Genomic DNA, 19504 nt, shown 5'->3' with positions numbered 1-19504 from the left:
TGACGCTGCTGTCGGACTCCGTGCGCAGCGTGCGCAGCTTCCACCTGGACCGCGCCGCCGCCTCCGTGCTCACCTCCTGTGTAAGTACCCGCCACCACCAGCCCGGGTGTCCGCGCTGGGCGACACGCGGCTGGCGCTGGCGCTGCGCGGCGGCCAGCTGTACGTGCTGACGCTGCTGTCGGACTCCGTGCGCAGCGTGCGCAGCTTCCACCTGGACCGCGCCGCCGCCTCCGTGCTCACCTCCTGTGTAAGTACCCGCCACCACCAGCCCGGGTGTCCGCGCTGGGCGACACGCGGCTGGCGCTGGCGCTGCGCGGCGGCCAGCTGTACGTGCTGACGCTGCTGTCGGACTCCGTGCGCAGCGTGCGCAGCTTCCACCTGGACCGCGCCGCCGCCTCCGTGCTCACCTCCTGTGTAAGTACCCGCCACCACCAGCCCGGGTGTCCGCGCTGGGCGACACGCGGCTGGCGCTGGCGCTGCGCGGCGGCCAGCTGTACGTGCTGACGCTGCTGTCGGACTCCGTGCGCAGCGTGCGCAGCTTCCACCTGGACCGCGCCGCCGCCTCCGTGCTCACCTCCTGTGTAAGTACCGCCACCACCAGCCCGGGTGTCCGCGCTGGGCGACACGCGGCTGGCGCTGGCGCTGCGCGGCGGCCAGCTGTACGTGCTGACGCTGCTGTCGGACTCCGTGCGCAGCGTGCGCAGCTTCCACCTGGACCGCGCCGCCGCCTCCGTGCTCACCTCCTGTGTAAGTACCGCCACCACCAGCCCGGGTGTCCGCGCTGGGCGACACGCGGCTGGCGCTGGCGCTGCGCGGCGGCCAGCTGTACGTGCTGACGCTGCTGTCGGACTCCGTGCGCAGCGTGCGCAGCTTCCACCTGGACCGCGCCGCCGCCTCCGTGCTCACCTCCTGTGTAAGTACCCGCCACCACCAGCCCGGGTGTCCGCGCTGGGCGACACGCGGCTGGCGCTGGCGCTGCGCGGCGGCCAGCTGTACGTGCTGACGCTGCTGTCGGACTCCGTGCGCAGCGTGCGCAGCTTCCACCTGGACCGCGCCGCCGCCTCCGTGCTCACCTCCTGCGTACGTACCGCCGCCGGATCCACAGTGTTGATCTCAGGTCGTTCTCGGTCTGATCTCACAGAATACCGCCCCGGACCATAGCCCTTTTGGCCCTACTAAATACACCCATGCCACTACCCATACTCACCTCCTGCTTGTATACCGTTTACAACACTAGTCGGATATACACTTTTACTATACATTTTATATATATGATTTTATTTTTGTGTACCCACACATTAGGAATTCTAAACATTTTTTGAATATCATATCAAAAAGCGAAGCGTGGTTCGCTTAAACCGAAAATAAAAATCATCATATCAAAAATTTCGCTCTAGCGGGTACATCGTTCCATAGCTTAATTGACTAGAGCGCCGACATGGTCAGTCAAAGACGCGGGTTCGAATCCCGCTGGAGCGGTCAATTTTTGATATGATATTCAAAAAATGTTTATGAATTTTATGTCAAAATAAGAATCATCTTTTTCCAGATGTGCGTTATAGAAGAAGATTTTCTTTTCCTCGGTTCTCGTCTCGGTAACTCTCTGTTGCTAAGAGTGACAGAACGAGAAAATCGAATGCTCTTCTCTGTCGACAAGCCTTTAGAAGCAACAGTCGATCTGACGGTGTCTGAAACAGGTGAGGTATTGATGATTTTTTTTTATATGACTAGGTACAGGTTTTTTATGGGACTAGGATAAACAAATTTACTCGGATACCACACGTAGCAACACTAGAAGCATCGCAAGGACTACCATCACAACAGGAACACAACGTTTCTTACGACTTTATTTAGCTGTGCTTTTCTATAATATTCAGGTACTACAGTTGGGCTGCTCCAGATTTAGAGCACTATGTTTTCTGCTGTGTCCTGTTTTAATGATATTTGTATTAATTTTCATATATTTAATTCATTGGTTTAGATAAAGAAAAGGATGTTCCCGCTCCTGCCAACAAGGAACCCCCCCAGAAGGAAACAGTAGATCCAGTTGCAAAGAAACGTCGTATGGACACGATCAGTGACTGTGTTGCCAGTAATGTCATCGAGATTTCAGATAAAGACGAACTTGAAGTATACGGCTCTGACATACGAACGTCCACTCAGCTCACGAGTTACGTTTTTGAGGTTAGATATAAGAATTCATTAATTAGGGTTGAAAGAGATAGAGTAAATAGTGTGAAAAAGACGTATGGAAGAGATGAAGAATAGTTTTCGTGTCCCTTACAACCTAAAGTTTTAAAGTTGACCCGTTAACCATTTTAAAAGTTAACTCGTTTGTTTAGTGGCTGAAATTTAGAAGTTTACCCGTTAACCGTTTTTAAAGTTAATCCGATTGTTTAGTATCTTAACTTTTAAGGTTGACCCGTTAAGTGTTTTTATTGACCTGTTTGTTTAGAGGCAGAAATTCGTAAGTTGACCCGTGACCCGTTTTTAAAGCTAATTTTTTTTTGTGTCTTAACTTTTAAAGTTGATCCGTTAAGCGTTTTTAAAGTTGACCTGTTTGTTTAGAGGCAGAAATTCGTAAGTTGACCCGTGACCTGTTTTTAAAGCTAATTTTTTGTTAAGTGTCTTAACTTTTAAAGTTGATCCGTTAAGCGTTTTTAAAGTTGACCTGTTTGTTTAGAGGCAGAAATTCGTAAGTTGACCTGTGACCCGTTTTTAAAGCTAATTTTTTGTTAAGTGTCTTAACTTTTAAAGTTGATCCGTTAAGCGTTTTTAAAGTTGACCTGTTTGTTTAGTGGCTGAATTTTTAAAATGAGCCCGTTAACCATTCTCAAAATTAACCCGTTTGTGTATTGCCTGAAGTTTAAAATATTACCCGTTAACCGTTTTTAACGTTAACTTATTTGTTTAGTGCTTGACGTTTCAAATTTAACACGTTAACCGTCTTCAAAGTGAACTTGTCTGCCTAGTGCCTGAGTTTTTCAATTCGCTATTAACGCGGTATCGCTCGGTGTGTGGCCAGGTGTGCGACTCGCTGCTCAACATCTGCCCGATCGGCGACGTGTCCATGGGCGAGCTCCAGCTGGTGACGGAGGGCGACGCGGGGGAGAAGCCGCACTCGCTGGAGCTGGTGTGCTGCAGCGGGCGCGGGAAGAACGGCGCGCTCACCGTGCTGCAGCGCTCCGTGCGCCCGCAGCTGGTCACCGCCTTCGACCTGCCCGGTGAGTCCCGGCGTGCTGCCCTCTGCTGCACACTGCTGCACACTGCTGCAGCGGGCGCGGGAAGAACGGCGCGCTCACCGTGCTGCAGCGCTCCGTGCGCCCGCAGCTGGTCACCGCCTTCGACCTGCCCGGTGAGTCCCGGCGTGCTGCCCTCTGCTGCACGCTGCTGCACACTGCTGCACACTGCTGCAGCGGGCGCGGGAAGAACGGCGCGCTCACCGTGCTGCAGCGCTCCGTGCGCCCGCAGCTGGTCACCGCCTTCGACCTGCCCGGTGAGTCCCGGCGTGCTGCCCTCTGCTGCACGCTGCTGCACACTGCTGCACACTGCTGCAGCGGGCGCGGGAAGAACGGCGCGCTCACCGTGCTGCAGCGCTCCGTGCGCCCGCAGCTGGTCACCGCCTTCGACCTGCCCGGTGAGTCCCGGCGTGCTGCCCTCTGCTGCACACTGCTGCACACTGCTGCAGCGGGCGCGGGAAGAACGGCGCGCTCACCGTGCTGCGGCGCTCCGTGCGCCCGCAGCTGGTCACCGCCTTCGACCTGCCCGGTGAGTCCCGGCGTGCTGCCCTCTGCTGCACGCTGCTGCACACTGCTGCACACTGCTGCAGCGGGCGCGGGAAGAACGGCGCGCTCACCGTGCTGCAGCGCTCCGTGCGCCCGCAGCTGGTCACCGCCTTCGACCTGCCCGGTGAGTCCCGGCGTGCTGCCCTCTGCTGCACACTGCTGCACACTGCTGCAGCGGGCGCGGGAAGAACGGCGCGCTCACCGTGCTGCAGCGCTCCGTGCGCCCGCAGCTGGTCACCGCCTTCGACCTGCCCGGTGAGTCCCGGCGTGCTGCCCTCTGCTGCACGCTGCTGCACACTGCTGCACACTGCTGCAGCGGGCGCGGGAAGAACGGCGCGCTCACCGTGCTGCAGCGCTCCGTGCGCCCGCAGCTGGTCACCGCCTTCGACCTGCCCGGTGAGTCCCGGCGTGCTGCCCTCTGCTGCACACTGCTGCACACTGCTGCAGCGGGCGCGGGAAGAACGGCGCGCTCACCGTGCTGCAGCGCTCCGTGCGCCCGCAGCTGGTCACCGCCTTCGACCTGCCCGGTGAGTCCCGGCGTGCTGCCCTCTGCTGCACGCTGCTGCACACTGCTGCACACTGCTGCAGCGGGCGCGGGAAGAACGGCGCGCTCACCGTGCTGCAGCGCTCCGTGCGCCCGCAGCTGGTCACCGCCTTCGACCTGCCCGGTGAGTCCCGGCGTGCTGCCCTCTGCTGCACACTGCTGCACACTGCTGCAGCGGGCGCGGGAAGAACGGCGCGCTCACCGTGCTGCAGCGCTCCGTGCGCCCGCAGCTGGTCACCGCCTTCGACCTGCCCGGTGAGTCCCGGCGCTGCTGCCGTCTGCTGCACGCTGCTGCACACTGCTGCACACTGCTGCATACTGCTGCACACTGCTGCACGCTGCTCTGTGAATGAGTGGCGGCGGCACGCTGTACACTGTGCTCAGTGAGTGAGTCTCACCACTGGTGGTGCTACACAAGATCACTATCGAGTAAAAGCCGAAACGCAATATATCTTCTGATGTGTTCCGATTCGATGTCGTGTTAGATTCCCTTATCCCATCCTATCCTTTCCTTTTTGTGTGTATGGTAACTCCGTTAATTTGTTCCCATACCAGTAGTGCAGCATTTTGTGCAGTGGAGTGTGTAACGCTGTCGTGAGGCCTAGAGAGTCGCTCGAAAGTTGTCCCGCTAACACAAAAAGACCGTTAACTGATCCGTGCCGGAGTAGAGGGAGGAGGAGTGATCGGAGGTTCTTCCGTTCCTCACGCCTGCGACACACTTCTTTCTTTCATCGAAACCGTCTCGTGCCCGGTGTACTCCTTGCCCTTGAGACTGCCATAGTTGCCACATCGTATGCTTTCCTACCACTTTTCTTTACACCTCACCAATACTCAGAAAAAAAGCCCTTTCCACATTTGATGTGGATTTTATACAACAAATAGGTCTTTATCGTAATTTGAATGCCGTCCAATCCACCTCGACACGGTTACGTCGGCATAACTTTATCACATTGAGACACTGTCAATACTTCGTACCTCTTTTATCCGGGGAACAATTTTGAGCATGCTTTTTTGGCTAATTTTATTTTCTTTATTGTATTAATGTTACGCGTTTGATGGCCGTAGGCTGTGTGGACATGTGGACAGTAATTGGCGAAAGTGAGGCGCGCGACGCGCATCGAGACATGGACGGTTCCCACGCCTACTTGCTTCTAGCGCAAGACGATGGCACGATGGTAAGTAGTTCTGACGGCTCGCTGTGTGCCGTTTTTAAGTACTACTAAGCACTCGAAACAGCTGCTCTGGTGTAGTGGTGTGATTAGTCGCCTAAAACATTGACGGTTTGCGGATTCGAATCCCGCTCGAGATGGAATTTTTTTTGTACAAATATTTTTTTCTGGTTTGGACGTTTGTCCTTGTAGCACGTTAAGTTGGAGGTCTCGCTTTTTATCATAAATACATGATAGAGATCATTACTTAAAGTAGGGAACATATCCGCCAACCCGCAGTAAAGTAGCGTGGTGGATTAAGCTCCGATCCTTGTCCTACATGGGGAAAGAGGCCTATGCCCAGCAGTGGTATGTTACAGGCTGAATGCAAGTACTCGAAAAATTTTCGATTAACAAAATATTAAAAGTTAACAAAATATCCCTAACTCATATTTCCTAGGTCCTCCAAACAGGTCAAGAAATAAACGAAGTGGACAATTCCGGGTTTATGACGAGTTCGCCCACGGTGTTTGCGGGGAATCTTGGAAACAACAAGTTTATGGTACAAGTAACCACTAGTGCCATAAGACTTCTAAGGAGTAAGTATAGCTTATTTTTTCTTCTTTCTGTATTTGTGAAAAAATGTTTGCACTTAACCAACATTTTCAACTAACCTGTTTAAAAACAATATTAACATACGACTTCTAAGATAGTATTTTGATTATTAGTTTGATGACGAGTATTCTGGAGGCTTCAAAGGATCGACAGGATTCCGAAGCAAACCTAAATCTCGAGAAATGCTGCCAAATAGATAATCATTAGCTATACTATTATTATATAACATTTTTAGTAATCTGAAGCGGATTTAATTCAAACAAAGATGTATAATTTAAAAATAATTTCGTAATAATAATATGAAAATACGAAAAGAACCATAAGTAGCAATAATTTGAATTGAATTATAAAATTTGTATTTCTAATAATACGGTGAATGTACATTTTTAGTATTTTAAAATATATCAAGCTTAGAATTTTCATAATACTTGAGTTTCTGCTCTGGGGTCGTGGCTTTCATTACTGTTTATTGTATGTTATAATAGAATTGTTTTTAGTTCGTATATAATTTGGTCCTTTGAAACGGAACAAAGGGTAGATGACCTAACCTATAATTTGTATAATGTAAACTATATTCATCATTATCATTACAGCCTATACAGTCCACTGCTGGACATAGGCCTCCACAAGCTTACGCCAAAAATAGCGTGAATCATTTGTTTCGCCCATAGTCACCACGCTGGGCAGGCGGGTTGGTGACCGCAGGGCTGGCTTTGTCGCACCGAAGACGCTGCTGCCCGTCTTCGGCCTGTGTGTTTCAAAGCCAGCGGTTGGATGGTTATCCCGCCACCGGTCGGCTTTTAAAGTTCTAAGGTGTTAGCGGAACTGCGTTATCCCTTAGTCGCCTCTTACGACTCCCACGAGAAGAGAGGGGGTGGCTATATTCTTTAGTACCGTAGCCACACAGCACATACACTTAAGTACAGTAAACTATATTGGTACTATACGTACAAAACAGGCCTTAAGTTCACTCAAGTAGCAGGAACATAGTACTGTAAATATGTTCATTAACATTTGTTCACTAGACGGCGTGCTAGTGCAGTCCATATCTCTGGAGTGGACCACTCGGACGGCGTCTACAGCGGACCCCTACCTTTGCGTGGTGTCTACGTGCGGTCGCGTCCTGGTGCTGGCCCTCAGGGAGCTAAGGGCTAAGGATGCCACGGTAAGTGGGAGGGGAAGGGGAACTGATACCTAGTTTTACTCTTCTTAACCATCCCAATATAATTTTTTTGTACTATTTGTCATATTGTTAAAACCTTGTATTGGTGTGCGAAAGTGTAAATAAATAAATGTGGGATTGAGGATGCCAGTATACCAGCAATGAAACGAAATATCACCTTAACACGTTTATTTAATAAAATTATACCTTATTCACCGTTCCGTGCACCCGCTCGCTCGTTAACCGTCTCTCTTCAAATCTATCATGGCCGAACACACTATATCCCTTTCACTCATTCTTCCTTTCATTCACACTTCACAGATTAACTATTTAAATCATTTACATTCAATAATCATTCCACATAAATATTTCAAATTTTATTATATGTTTTTTGTGTCTGTTTTTTTAATACGAATGTATTTCTATTTAATATTGCAGTCAGCGCGATTAGCGCCGACACGTCAAAGCGTAGCCTCGCGGGTTCGCCTCGCGGTGCCCTATCGCGACCTCAGTGGACTTTTCTCACATACCGATACCGCGCAGGTACTATTTGCACCAGTACTAGTAAGTAGTACCACTTTGTAGTACTAGTACTACTAGTGTACAGTTAAAGACAAAATTACTATTTTTACTTTTTAACAAAAAGAGGAGTATTTTTTATGTATGTTACCTTAGAACTTTTTACTGGCTGGACCGATTTTGATGATTCTTGTTTTATTCGAAATTTGTTTGTCGTTGTTTGTTTTGGGGTCACATTAATATTTGATCGAGATCTTTGAATAACACGTATTCACTTGAGTATTTTTTCGAGTACCTACGTTGTAATTACTTGTAGATCAAATTGAAGTCCGTTTTTTTTTTTGTTTACAAGAAACACAATTTTTTTATGAGGATTTGAAAATATTTAAAAAATTTCGAAAACAAATAAACTGTTCTAAAATGTGAGTAATAGAGAAAAAGTTATGTACAAAATTAATTTTAATCATAAAACTTCTGCAACTTCACTGAAATGCATATATTTACTTCAAATTAAAATTTTCATTCGAAAGTGTATATATATTTTTTATTTAAACAAAATTGAATTACGTAAAACTTAGATGAAAATATTAACACACATATCTCTAAACAGGTGAAAGGCGAATTCTCCGGTAAGACAAAGGGGAAGAACGTGAAAGCTGAAGGTTTTAAACCGGATACAGTTTATGAACTAAACGATGAAGACGAGTTATTGTATGGCGGTGACCAGACACCTGCGTCGATGGCTAGTGTAAGTACCATTATTGGCTAGTATTCATTGTTGGCTACCTCATAATTTTTTTTTGACACCGCGTTGGCGCAACGGTCACAGCCATGGATTGTTACCTGTAGATGACCCAACCTACAATTTGTACAATATATATACGATAGGCCATACAGGTGTTTGCCGTGGTCTGGGTATTTGTGCACTCTTTCTCCCCACCTTGCCTCGGAGAGCACGTTAAGCCGTCGGTCTCGGTTGTTATAATGTACACCTGATAGCGATCTGTTAGGAGCCTCAAGGCGAGTCTTTTTTTTAAAAAAAAAGGAAACAAAATTTATTTTTAAAGCACACGTCTAGCGCGGATGGAAGATGGGAATAAGACTAACTGTGGCGGATAAGTAACAACACCTGCTAAAGGATAGAAGTACTAAATATGCAGAATAGGAGTGCTGAATAGGGAATAAGGGTAACTGATCAGGCTTAAAACACCTTCCTGGGGTAGAATAAACTTCAGGGGCCTGAAGTTTAGGAAATACAAGGTCACACCTTGACTCTAATGCTTGGAGAAGGAATTTCACCCGAAGAGAGTTTGGCAGGTTTAATAGGGGAAGGATCTTCCACCGAGGATTTAGGATTCCTGTCAGGATTAACGGGATTAGGGGTTATGTCTTGTTCTTGGGTTGGTTGGGAGAGGTTAGGAAAGCGATAGAAAAGACGTTGCGATTTAATACATAGAAACATTTTGAACATACAGTAAATACAAATTAAAGAAAATATTAACATTATGGCTATTGAGTAGTGAGTCCCGTATTTTATAATTTGGTGCTGGTTAAGGATTTTATCAGCTTCTTTCGACATAGATTTTAACCTTAAACTAGTTTCCGAAGTAAAAATATCTAAATCAATATTTTGAAGTTGAATAGGGGGCTCATTACTTATCTCATTTTGGAACTTATCTACGATACAACAAGGATATTTTATTAAATTAAAATTAGGACGAGGAACACTTATATTTAATTTTAAGCCACTAAATCTAGCAACTAATTTTGTAGTTTTACAAGACGCGACACAGTTTTGTGGTACCTTCAAAACATCAGTACCGATTACATCTAATTCGAAAATTTTCTGATTAATACAGTCCATATACACTTAATTGTTCTGGGATTGTATGTATATCCAGTTATTGTCTGAAATAGGGTTCCAAATGTCTAATGTCTGAGGAAAATAAGTGTTTGATTTTCAGAAATTGACACATTGTTTGGAATAATTCTGATTCTCGTCGGCATACTTATAATGTTCTATACTTAGGCCATCGTGCCCAGGAGACCTTCCTCTCGTCATTTTAGTAATAATTTTAAACTCATCTTTTGCTAAAAACTGAAAAGTTTTCCCAGACACAGTGTCTCTATTGCTACCCAATACATAGTCCAAGAGTGATGTCACCGTGAAATGTTCTTTAAAAATATTCGAAATATCTTTCAAATTATGTTTACCCCCTACACTCACGGGGATACTGGGCCTAATAATCAATTTATTTGTATCCCTACAAAATTTTCCAAAATTCTTTTCTAAGACATCCATTTTTATTTGTTCTTGTTTGACTTGACACCACTTTAATTTGCTTTTAAAATGTTTCCTACTTTCTATGGTTAATGTCTATGGAAAATCTTTCGAATGGGGAAGTTGATGTAGATGTTATAACCATCGGTGCTCGATTTATCTTGCGCAGGGCTTTATCAGATTGACAAGATTGGCATTTTTTGATATAGGATTCAATATCGGTTCGCATGTGTTTCTAGTAATATCGCTCTTTAATGCGGTTAAGCATCCTGTTGGTTCCAAGATGACCGGCAATAGGTATGTCGTGGTTCTCCTTAAGAATTTTTGGAATTTCGTTCGAGGTTGGATATATTATTTGAGCATGATATATGTGAATTCTAATATTAGTTCCATCTAACAGGTATCCTAACATGTTATAAATTTCTACGAAGGAATATCTATCAAAGGAATTTTTGAAGTCAGATATACATATGTCATTTTCAGTTGGATAAGTTATCATTATCTCATCTCGTAAATATTTTAAGGTTTTAAATACATCTGGGTATGAATGATCATCGAAATAGTGAACTTTCGTAAACGCGAAGAGGTAAGTTTTAGTTTCATATTCTAAAGATAAGCAGGTAAAGAGACTTCTTTCTAATTTCAAAATTTCGCTGCGGGCAGGTTCCGGACAGTTATTAATCATTTCTTGGACTTAGGGTATAGACTCATCCATGTCCACTGAGGTAGGTATTATAATCAATTTTTGGGTGCTCTTAAGCAGGGTATTATTGTGTTCTATTGATAGTGATTTTAAGAAATTGTTATATGTTTCATTGGGTAGGTGTAGAGATGCTTGTAGTGCGACAGAACTTCCTGCCTCATTTGAAGGCATTGGTAAGGTTTCATGGGTTAAAGAATTAAACCCAATGGGTAAAATTAATTGAATAATAGATATTCGCCTGATCGTTGTACAAATTAGACGTGTGTTCGTTGCTTCCTCAAACTAGTAAAAAAATGTCTCGCAATTCTATTCTTTAAGTGAAATATACCTAGCATCATAATTGCATAAACTATCAATATCGGAGTGCATGTGCCAGTAAGAGGAGTCACCTACCTCACATCCGCGAAAACAGAGCGGTTGCTATTTTTGACTCGCTCGCACACTGACCCTGCGTTTGGCGCGTGCGCTTATACACGTAAGTTTGTACATCGGCTAATACTTTATCGACTTTATTGACGGTGTATTTTAAATCTTATTACGATTGCCGATTGGGACTATTTTAACGAATGATGAGCGTAACACGATCGCCTTCTACAACCACTAGCGGTGGATCACAGCCTGATCTATCAAAATTGCATGTTGATATTCCCGGCTCGCAGATAACATTTCGTAAACGAAAACAACCAGCTGATCAGGAATGTCAGTGCTCGGAAGATATTAAACCGATACGCAGCAAATTAACCCGCATCTCAACACTACTTGAAACATACGTTGCGACTAATTCGCAAATGATGGTCCAAATGAATGACTGTATTGGAACAATAAAAACAGAAATTTCTAATCTAAAGGTTTCTCATGACGAAATCAAAAACTCATTTAATAGTAACAGCTAAAATCAGTTCAGAAATACAGGATATAAAATCGTCAACTTCAAGAATTTCATTAGAACATAACAATGTATAATCTCAATTAACGCAGTTCGAAACAAAAGTAAATATTGATAAGAAAAAAATTGAATTACTAGAAACCAACATGCAGGAATTAAAAGTAAATCCGATTCCCTCGACCCAGAATAATGACATATATATAAGACCAATGAGTTATATTTTTGTTAAAGCCTAACACAATTTTGATTCATCTAAAACAAAGATTTATTTATTAAAAACAGATAGGTTTTACATAACAATTATCACAATCAAAAAAATAATTAGGTAGGTAGTAACCTAAAACAAAGAATCGACAATTAGATGTTCATGCTTTACAATTGTTATTTTAAAAACTTAAATAGTTCTTTACACTTTGAATTGAAGCAAATTCACAAACAACTACGTTTTAAAGACATTATAAAGAAAACATTTGTAATCTAACTAATTGTAACTATCCGATTTGGACAAAAGAAAAAATACGCTTTTACATTCTCCCCACTGGTGGCTCCCTCTTGTAGCTTAACTGATAGGTACATACTCAAATGTCAATGTCGGTGTCAACGTCAACACAAAGCTTACATCACCCTCCTTCGAAATGCCAATTTTTCCAACTTAAGTTGAGTCAAATTTAGCTGTGAAATCTAAAAATCAATAAGCATATGAATGAGCTTTGTGACATGATACAGTCCAATAGATTTTGTACCACGACCGGTGTTTATTTTAAAAACTGAATCAGATATTTTTTCTTCAATTTCAAAGGGACCAATTCTAATTTCATCCATCTTTTTTTGTTTAATTTGTTTCCATAATCGACATTTACCTTATCTCCTTTTTTAAATTCATGTTGTAATCTATTCTTGGCAAATAAAGTTTTATTATATTCGTGCGATTTTATTGATTGATTGACAGAGGTTTGTGATCTGTGTAAACAGTAAAATAGTTTTCAATCAACCAATGTAGCCAAAACTTTATGCTCTCTTTTATGGCAAAACATTCTAAAAATATCGCTTTTTTATTTTTTTGTGATTCATTTAGTTTTTTAGAAAAATATGCTACCCGTTTTTCTTCGCCATTGTGCTGAATTTGTTTCAAAACTGCTCCTATTCCTATGGTACTGGCATCTGTATAAATAAATATTGGTGCTTGTGGATCATAAATGGCTAGTATTGGTTTGGAACATAGATAATCTTTAACTTTCCGGAATGCGTCCTCACACTGTTCTGTCCAATTAAAGCTCTGATCTTTTCTCAGAAATTTATGTAGAGGATCAAGTAATATTGAGGCATTCGGGATGTATTATCCATAAAATTTATTTTTCCTAAAAATTGTCGTATTTGTTTTCTATTTTGAGGAGCAGGAAAATCTTTTATTGATTTCAAATTGTCTTTTAGAGGTGTAATCGTATTCTTTAGTAATATATAACCTAAATACTTTACAGTGCCACATGCAAACTTACATTTTATTAATTTTAGCCTGACACCTTCTTCTCGAATAGCATCCAGCAATTTTTTTAAGTGTGTGATATGGCTATCAAACGTCTTAGAGAAGATTAGTATATCATCAATAAAATTCACTGCAAATTCAGTCAGACCATTTTTCCTTATAATATTTCCCAAAATACGTTGAAATATGGCTGGTGATGTCTTAAGGTCGAAAGGTAAACACGTCCATTGGTAATGACCTTCTTGAGTTACAAACCCAATTTAGTGTCGGTCTGTAATTTTTAATGGGATGGACCAAAAGCTGAATTTATATCTAAAGTTGTAAAATAATTACAATTTATTGTTTTTGTTATTAGGTCTTCTATGAGAGGAAATGGTTGTGATTGAGGTATAATTATTCTAGGTCTGTCTATATATGAGGTATATTTATTATATTATTTATTATTATTTAAATCTCTGAAGTCTATGCAAAGTCTACTTTTTTTTCCTTCGTCCCTTTTAAAAGCTAAGGTAACTGGTGCCGCAAATGGACTGTAAGATTCCTCGATTAATTCATGTTTTAAAAGTTGTGTGATTTGATTTTCTATTTCTATCTTGTCTTGGACTGAACACCTATATGGTCTTTTATAACAATATTTTTCAACTTGCAAATCTATACAGGCTTCATACTTCCTCACTTTTCCGGTGTCATATTTATCTTTAGCAAAATTTCCACGTAATTATCCAATAATATGTTTATTTGTTTTCTTTGATCAGTATTTAAGTACTTTGTGTCTATATTAAATTTATTTGTATCATACCTTCATTAAAGTTAATTGTATATTCTTTTTCTTCTATATTTATTTCCATATTTTCAATCTGTTTATCTTCAAGCATATTTTTACTATGCATATAATGTACGGATCTTATTGACAATGGAATAAAACGATGTGTTGCTCTGTAAACAAAGAAACGACATTTAACGTTTATTATTCACAATGTCAATTTCTTTATTAATCTTTTTTTAATAATCTAAACAAATTAAATAAGTCTTAACCGCAATATCATCTTTTTCCCGATCCATCAATTTATAATCTCTTCATTTTCATTGACAGCACTGCTTTACGGCCAGTACATAACATTCAAATCAAAGAAAAGTTTATCTATTTCTTTACATCTCCCCCGCAAAGGGAGAAAATTTTCAGTAAAATTTTCGAGGACATCATTCGCAACTCTATTCTTTGTCTTCTTGATATCTAATTGAAGAAACTGGTATCAATTTTGTGATATGGAAAAGATTTGACTCCATTTTTTTGTGGCTTGTATTTATTCTGTATATAGAATTAGAAATTTTTTCTACTATTTTATACGGTCCAATTCTTAGGTGCTGTGTGGCTACGGCACTAAAGAATTTAGCCACCCCCTCTCTTCCCGTGGGTGTCGTAAGAGGCGACTAAGGGATAACAAGGTTCCACAACCACCTTGGAACTTAAAAAGCCGACCGATGGCGGGATAACCATCCAACTGCTGGCTTTGAAATACACAGGCTGAAGACGGGCAGCAGCGTCTTCGGTGCGACAAAGCCAGTACTGCGGTCACCAACCCGCCTGCCCAGCGTGGTGACTATGGGCAAAACACATGGGTTGACGTTATTTTTGGCGTAAACTTGTGGAGGCCTATGTCCAGCAGTGGACTGTATAGGCTGTAATGATGATGAATTCTTAGTTCGTCCAATTTCTTCCTATTTAGTTTATTGCCATTTTCCACATATACCATGTCTCCTATATTAAATTCATAGTATTTTCGGTTTTTATCAAACATTTTTTTGTTGTAATCATGCGACTTCATGGTATTTTCAAAGGCAATTTCTCTGTCTCTAATCCAATCACTGTGTGACTTTCTTTGTCTTAATTCCGTTGGTAAAATTGTGATATCTGTACCATTTAAAAGATAGGTAGGTGAAAAACCGGTAACTGAGTGAATGGTTTCATTGTATTTCTTAACACATTCATGAGCAATGGTTGTCCAAGATTTTTTTTTTTCTTTTCTTCATTTATTCTGCATCTCATTTTATTGACCAATGTTTGGTTCAACCTTTCATTTAGACCATTGGAAAACGGAGCATTCACTGCTGTAAAAACTATATTTATTTGCTTGTCCTTTAAAAATGTCTTAAATTCTTTTGAATTTATTCCAGGATATTGGTCAGTTAAAATCACACCAATGTCCTCTACGTCTACTATGCTCATAACAAGTTTTATAAAATCGTTGGCACTCTGAGTTTTCGATGTTAAGATGAATGCATACCGAGTAAAGTGATCTACCAAGAGATGCAGATATTTCTTTGTAGATCTTGAACCACCGAAGCCTCCAATTGTATCTATAGACATTATTTCAAACGGCTTCGTGGCCGGACCCAGATGTGACATAAAGCCAAATTTTTCATGTCCCCTTGATTTGTTCTTAATGCATATTTCACAGGTCCTGCAAACTGTTTTTATGTTTTTTGCCAAGTTTTTAGTTGTAAATAATGGGCTCATTGTCTTCTGAATCTGTCCAATTCCGATATGACCTAAGTCTTTATGTATTGTTTTTAAAAGTTTTATGCTAAATTCTTCCGATATAACTATTTTCTCTTTTTTCTTTGTCTTTTTGAAGTAGATCTTGTCTCTTACAATTAACTTGCTTTTATTATTTTGAATTTCTTTATTTTTATACTGATCCGTTAGAATATCGTCCAGTTTCATAAAGTTCACAACTTTGAGTTGCTCATCCGCGTTTTCATTTGACTCCAATACGGGATTCCTGCTAAGGCAGTCCGCTTCTAGATTTTGTCTTCCTGGTGCATATTTTATTTTAAATTCATATTGTGATAGATAATAGGTCAAGTCACCTAATTCTTCATCCGTTCTCGATTTCAAATTCATGTTTTCGAGCGGTTTATGATCTGAGTAAACCGTGAATGGTTTTCCTATCAACCAGTATTGCCAGTACTTGACCGCTTCTTTAATAGCTAGGCATTCCAAATATATTGCTTTTTTTTTCTTTTGTGCGTCATTAAGTTTTTTTGAAAAGTATGCTACTGGTTTTTCCGTTCCATCAGGCTGTATCTGTTTTAAGATTGCCCCAACACCCTCTAATGAAGCATCAGTATAAATATTTATAGGTAATTCTTGGTCAAAAATCTCCAGTACTGGTTGAGTACATAGTAAGTTCTTTATGGTGTCGAATGCCTTTTGACATTCTTCCGACCATACGAATTTTTGATTTTTTCGCAGTAAGTTATGCAACGGATCCAATATTACTGCACTCTTAGGTATATATTTGTGGTAAAAATTGATTTTTCCTAAAAATTGTCTTATGTTCTTTTGCGTTTTTGGAACTGGAAAATTCTTTATTGAAATCAAGTTGTCCTTCACTGGTTTAACCGAGTTGTTCTGTATAATATGACCAAGATATTTTACTGAGTTTGAGGCAAATGTACACTTCGTAAATTTTAACCTAAAACCTTCTGTTTTGATGGCTTCAAGTAGTTGCGTCAGATGATTCATATGCTCAGCAAACGTTTTTGAAAATATAAGAATGTCATCTATGTAGTTGACGGCGAAATCAGTAAGTTTGTATTTTCTAAGTATATTACTTAAAATCCTTTGGAAAATCGCAGGCGAAGTCTTAATTCCAAATGGTAGACAAGTCCACTGGAAATGTCCCTCCTGTGTTACGAATGCTGTTTTTTTTCTGTCTTCAATTCGCAAAGGTATAGACCAAAATGCAGAGTTGATGTCTAATGTTGTATAAAAATTACAATTTCTGGTCTTTATCATTAAGTCTTCAATAAGGGGAAACGGTTGAGCTTGAAGTATTACTATTTTATTTAAGTCTCTGAAGTCTATACATAGCCTGGATTTTCTGTTTTCTTCTTTTTTGAATGCTAGAGTAACCGGTGCAGCAAATGGGCTGTAAGATTCTTCTATTAGCTTACTATCTAACAATTTTGCAATTTGCTCTTCTATCTCTTTTTTATCTTCTAAAGTACATCTGTACGGTCTCTTACTGCAGTATTTATCTATTAACAGGTCTATTCTTGCTTCATATCCGTTGACAGTGCCTACATCGTATTTGTTTTTCGCAAAAACTGATTCGTATGTGCTTACTAAATTGCCTATTTCAGATTTTTGTCTTTCATCTAAATGGTTTATTTTAATTTCAAAGTCTTCTTCTTTTACGTGTTCGTTGAAATTAATTGTGTAGTTTTCAATTTTTTCCAGTTTGTTTGTATTCTCACAGTTCAAGTTTAATTTCTGAGTTATTCTCAGGTCTTCATTCTGTATCAACCTGAAAGTTTGTATTAAGTCAAGTCCTATTAAAAAATCATACTTGAAGTTTTGTTCGTCAATAATATACACATCCAAATTTTCCTCTAAGTCTAAGATTTTTATTTTCAAATTTGTCAAACCACTTATCTTTTTCACACCATTAATTGTTACTAAATCTGCTTCATTCAAATTTTTTTCTTTTCCTTTTATTTTCAATAATCTAGAATTAATTAAAGAAACATTGGAGCCTGAATCATAAACTCCTTTTATTTCTAATATATCATTTACTAGTAGTTTGACATATATTAATGGTGTGACTGCTCGTTTTTTTGATCACTATCATTCAACTCCGTTTCGATCACAGAGTTGTTGACATGTTTAATGAAATTTTCCTTTGTGTTATCCTTTTCCTTTGGTCTAAACCAACATATAGCTTCCGGATGGTAACGACCGGCTTTATTCAATTTCTCACAAATTTTACATGGACGTTTTTCTTCATTTTGATCATTCGTCCTTATTAAATTTCCATCCCCGAATTTTCTTTTTGGCAGTAAATTTTTCTTATTTACCATATGTTCATACTTGCTTACCTCGTTAAACAAATCCACAGTATCTCTGAGTGTTTCTCGATCAATTTTATTCTGAATGAATTCGGGCAAACCAGCCGCAACGAGATCTACCAAAGTACCTGTATCAATCGATCTCCTCATATCCAACAGGAGTTTTTCTTTTCGTATGGCATAATCTAACAATGATCCATCTTTATATTTAAATAAAAGTGCATGTGTTACCGGGCTCCAGCCTTTGTTTGCAAATGACTCGCAGAATTTGTTTTTCCATGTTGACCACTCCGAGTTGATAGTCAATTTAATAATCATCGAACTGTACCAATCCATACAACTCTTGTCCATAAACAGTCGAAGTAATTCAATCTTCTTCTCGTCTGTTGTAACATCAAAGCGGACGCACTCTTTTTCAAAAATATCAATCCATTGTTTTGCGTTTGGGTTCTTACTTGTAAACTTTTCAATAACAAACTTTTCTGCTATATATTTTAGGTTTTGCTGTTTCGTTTCCTGTGTATTTTCCAATAATTTCTCAAACAATTTTTCCACTGAATTAATTTCTTTTGCACTCACAGCAGTAGGTCTTTCTGGGCTTATTTCTTCTAAAAACTGATCCGCGAATTGTAAGTTACCATCTTCGTCTACGTAAATGTTTTTCAGTTCTTCTGTCAGTGTAATCCAGACTCTTCGAGTTTGAAATCTTTTTATTAAACTATTTTTCACTTTACTGTAAGCCGATGTTTTTAATATCTCTTTGTGATGATCAGCTGCTTGTAGGGTTTCTGGTATAGCATACACCTTCTCCTCGCTTGTTGTTATTGAGGTTATGGCCAGTATATTAGATTTCCCATTACTTCCCGGCAGCACCGTAAATTCGAAACGTAACTTCTCCATTTTCAACTGACTTCAATAAACAAAAATGTCGTTTTATAATGTACGGATCTTATTGACAATGGAATAAAACGATGTGTTGCTCTGTAAACAAAGAAACGACATTTAACGTTTATTATTCACAATGTCAATTTCTTTATTAATCTTTTTTTAATAATCTAAACAAATTAAATAAGTCTTAACCGCAATATCATCTTTTTCCCGATCCATCAATTTATAATCTCTTCATTTTCATTGACAGCACTGCTTTACGGCCAGTACATAACATTCAAATCAAAGAAAAGTTTATCTATTTCTTTACATGCATTTGGATATTTAAATTCTCATCATGAGTCAACCCAAATTTATGTATTGAATCTAAACCTAATATTAGATCATATTCAAAATTTTCATTTTCAAAGATAATTGCAGTTATTTTAATCTTCTTATGCAATAACTCCGCATCCAGTGTGACTAACCCTTTAGTTTTACCCCCTCCACTTATTGTTTTTATTGTATTATAACAATAATTTGGCTTCAATTTCGTCACCTGAACTAATTTTGAATTTATTAACGTTATTCGTGAACCAGGGTCGTACAGCCCTTTAGCTTCTAATGTATTATTTAATATTACCGTAATCTCAATTA

At 40.5% G+C, this 19504-nt stretch overlaps 1 protein-coding gene across 1 annotated transcript in view; it reads left to right on the top strand.

Moving 5' to 3' along the window:
- The window catches only part of LOC123664631 (cleavage and polyadenylation specificity factor subunit 1), a 62964-nt gene that overhangs the window by 4649 nt on the left and 38811 nt on the right, over positions 1-19504 (top strand). The window contains exons 2-11 of the mRNA XM_045599149.1: positions 29-247; positions 363-581; positions 1550-1697; positions 1988-2184; positions 3026-3224; positions 5395-5504; positions 5938-6076; positions 7118-7257; positions 7693-7797; positions 8384-8521. Coding sequence (XP_045455105.1) covers positions 29-247; positions 363-581; positions 1550-1697; positions 1988-2184; positions 3026-3224; positions 5395-5504; positions 5938-6076; positions 7118-7257; positions 7693-7797; positions 8384-8521 — 1614 coding nt within the window. The remainder of the gene's footprint in view (positions 1-28; positions 248-362; positions 582-1549; positions 1698-1987; positions 2185-3025; positions 3225-5394; positions 5505-5937; positions 6077-7117; positions 7258-7692; positions 7798-8383; positions 8522-19504) is intronic.

Source organism: Melitaea cinxia, chromosome 22 (genome assembly GCF_905220565.1).
Source record: "Melitaea cinxia chromosome 22, ilMelCinx1.1, whole genome shotgun sequence".
Taxonomy (NCBI): domain Eukaryota; kingdom Metazoa; phylum Arthropoda; class Insecta; order Lepidoptera; family Nymphalidae; genus Melitaea; species Melitaea cinxia.
This window is presented reverse-complemented; position numbering and strand designations above follow the sequence as displayed.